The 2,535-nt window shown below is 47.8% G+C and overlaps 1 protein-coding gene across 1 annotated transcript in view; it reads left to right on the top strand.

Annotated features, from left to right (window-relative positions):
• Positions 1–1,214: 1,214 nt before the first annotated feature.
• The window catches only part of LOC308164158 (PDZ domain-containing protein 7-like), a gene marked incomplete at both ends in the record, with an annotated part of 43,140 nt that continues 41,819 nt past the window's right edge, over positions 1,215–2,535 (top strand). The window contains 3 exons of the mRNA XM_080538303.1: positions 1,215–1,419; positions 1,557–1,694; positions 2,435–2,535. The exon at positions 2,435–2,535 is cut by the window's right edge and continues 74 nt beyond it. Of these exons, the coding sequence (XP_080394429.1) occupies positions 1,215–1,419; positions 1,557–1,694; positions 2,435–2,535 (444 nt within the window). The remainder of the gene's footprint in view (positions 1,420–1,556; positions 1,695–2,434) is intronic.

Here is a 2,535-nt window from a genome sequence, read left to right as displayed (position 1 = left end):
AGGCTATAGCCTGCACCACAGTGGTCCAAAACATATCCAATAGTGTGTTTTAGAGTGCCTCAGCTGCATGTCACTGTTTAGATCGCGCTAATCAAATATGTCATATTAATTGCTTTAGTGGGCTTTATCTTGCAAATTTTTTTGTTTGTTTCAAACGCCAACGTCGATTAGTTTAAGGAGCCTAAAACGTCAATTGTTTAAAAAACTTCCCAAATGTCATGCGACAACTGCGACAGTGCTGTAGTGTGACTGTAGTCGCGTGCTCCTCCTCGTGCGCTGTCCGAGGTGCTGATATCGCCACCAAAGACTTGGACAAACGCTGTAGGCTGTTTCTAATCAAGTTTATGAGATCGCGTCAAACTATGACATCTTTATTCTGCCTTCTCTTTCATAACATGATTGTTCTGGGCCGTCGATATCAAGCTGCGTCCAATGCATCATTGGAAATAATGTGGTTGTGTTGATTATTTGACAGACATTCGCTGTCCTCTTGTTGATGGGTGAACTGACCGGCGTGCTGGGAAACCATGGCCCGGGAAAGGGGACACAAAGGCCGCTGTGTTCGACTCATTGCCCCCGGTGAGAGGAGTGATAGACTTGGGCGATGTGATCCGGTTCAAACCTGCGGTGGAAGGGGACCTAATTTTTGTGTTGACTTACTCAATTCTTAAGAAGTGACTGATGGACAGAGACTGTGATGGATTTTCCCAAGTTTCAACCATAGACAGCTTGTCTTGACTATTATACTAAAACCTAAGTATACGTTTAAGCAGACAATTGCCTGTTTTTCTTAATTCCAGCAGTTCACCTGGAAGACAGACTTTGCGAAAACCTTTCCCCTAATTGTTTAGTTTTTTTTGTCAATGGACCTATTCTTTTTTTTTTTTTTTTTCAAGAAGCCTGTTACTGCTGGCCACTCTTTCCTGTGGCTATGGGACTCATTGAAGAGTGAGATGCACTAATGACAGATGAGAGGAGTTTAGAGCTGGTTCTCCCTGGTTTCCTTCTTAAGTGACTGACCTAGACAGGCGGTATGATGGTGTGTGTCGTGTGTATATTGTGTATGATAACACTGTCTCTCAAAGATCTCCCAGCACCAACCAACTAAGCCAGTCATCCACACCTCGCCTCTGAATCTATTCATCCCTCCCCACTGCAATCTCAGGTGAGTCGCTGGGCTGGATGAGGGAGGGAGGGAGAGAAGGCCTTCTGCCATGGCTCACTCCTCTGACTTCTCTGGCCGGAGGGAGATGACGAATGGATGGGGGCACCCCCCCCACCCCCACCCCCACAACGGGGGCCAAGCAGGGGGGTCCCACACAGCCACACACTACATGCAGAAGAAGCAGCATCATCGACACAGGGGCAGATCTTCCTCCCCCATGGGCAGAGTCATCCTCATCAACGCGCCTGTTGATGGTACGTTTGAGACTCTAATAAAGTGTTCGGCCAACATCCATGGTGAGAGGTTCATAGGATTCTGCCTACAGTGAGGACATTTACACATTGATGATGATGATGATGATGATGATGGTGGTGTGCGTGTGTGTTTGCAGGTGGAGATGAGAGTGAAGACATCCACACAGTGACAGTAGATAAGAGTTCAAACGGCCGGCTGGGCTTCAGTGTACGTGGAGGCTCAGAACACGGACTCGGCATCTTCGTCAGCAAGGTGGAGGACAACAGCTCTGCAGGTATGCAACACATACTGTAGGAGGGGGCTGGTGTGTGTGTGTCCAATATCAAACCCACAGACCTGGAGAATGCCCCACTTGGCGGGGTCTCAACCAGAACGGGGGGGTCTGTGTCTCAGGAGGTAGAGCCGCCGTCTAATGATCGCAAGGTTGGCAGATCGGCGGTTCAAGCCCCGGCTGGTCACATGTCGAAGTGTCCTTGGGCAAGACACTGAACGCCAAATTGCTCCCAATGAGTGGTCCGGCGCTTTGCATGGTAGCTTGCTGCTATTGGTGTGTGAATGAGTGTGTGAATGGGTGAATGAGAGGCCGTTGTAAAGCGCTTTGGATAAAGGCGCTATATAAGTGCAGTCCCTCCATTTAGAAAGGGGTACAGAGGTTTGAGGAGGAGAGGAAAACAAAGAGACAGCAAAAAAATGGCTTAGGAGCCATGCTCAGACTCACTAACTCACACTACGCTTCTATGTCCCACCTGCAATCAATTTGTGGGGCTATGGACTCCATCCATTACAGCCACCAAAGAATTCACTGATACAACTCAGAAGTCATCATTGGATGTGATGGACTACCATAAGGAGAAGTGCGCACGTGTGTGTGTATGTTTGTAAAATGAACTTAAATGAATGACTCCCAATGAACTGATTGCACTGATAGTGTTTATGTCCTTAATGCACTTTGTATTTATGTGGACATAAAAAAACATTTAAAATGTGTGTGTGTGTGTGTGTGTGTGTGTGTAGAGCAGGCAGGTCTGTGTGTGGGTGATAAGCTGGTGGAGGTGAATGGGATCAGCCTGGAGAGCATCACCATGAGCAGTGCAGTGAAGGTCCTGACGGGTAAC

The sequence above is a fragment of the Nansenia antarctica genome (assembly GCF_963989245.1).
Source record: "Nansenia antarctica genome assembly, chromosome: 1".
Lineage (NCBI taxonomy): Eukaryota > Metazoa > Chordata > Actinopteri > Argentiniformes > Microstomatidae > Nansenia > Nansenia antarctica.
The sequence above is the reverse complement of the archived record's forward strand: the minus strand, read 5'-3'. Positions and strand labels throughout refer to the sequence as shown.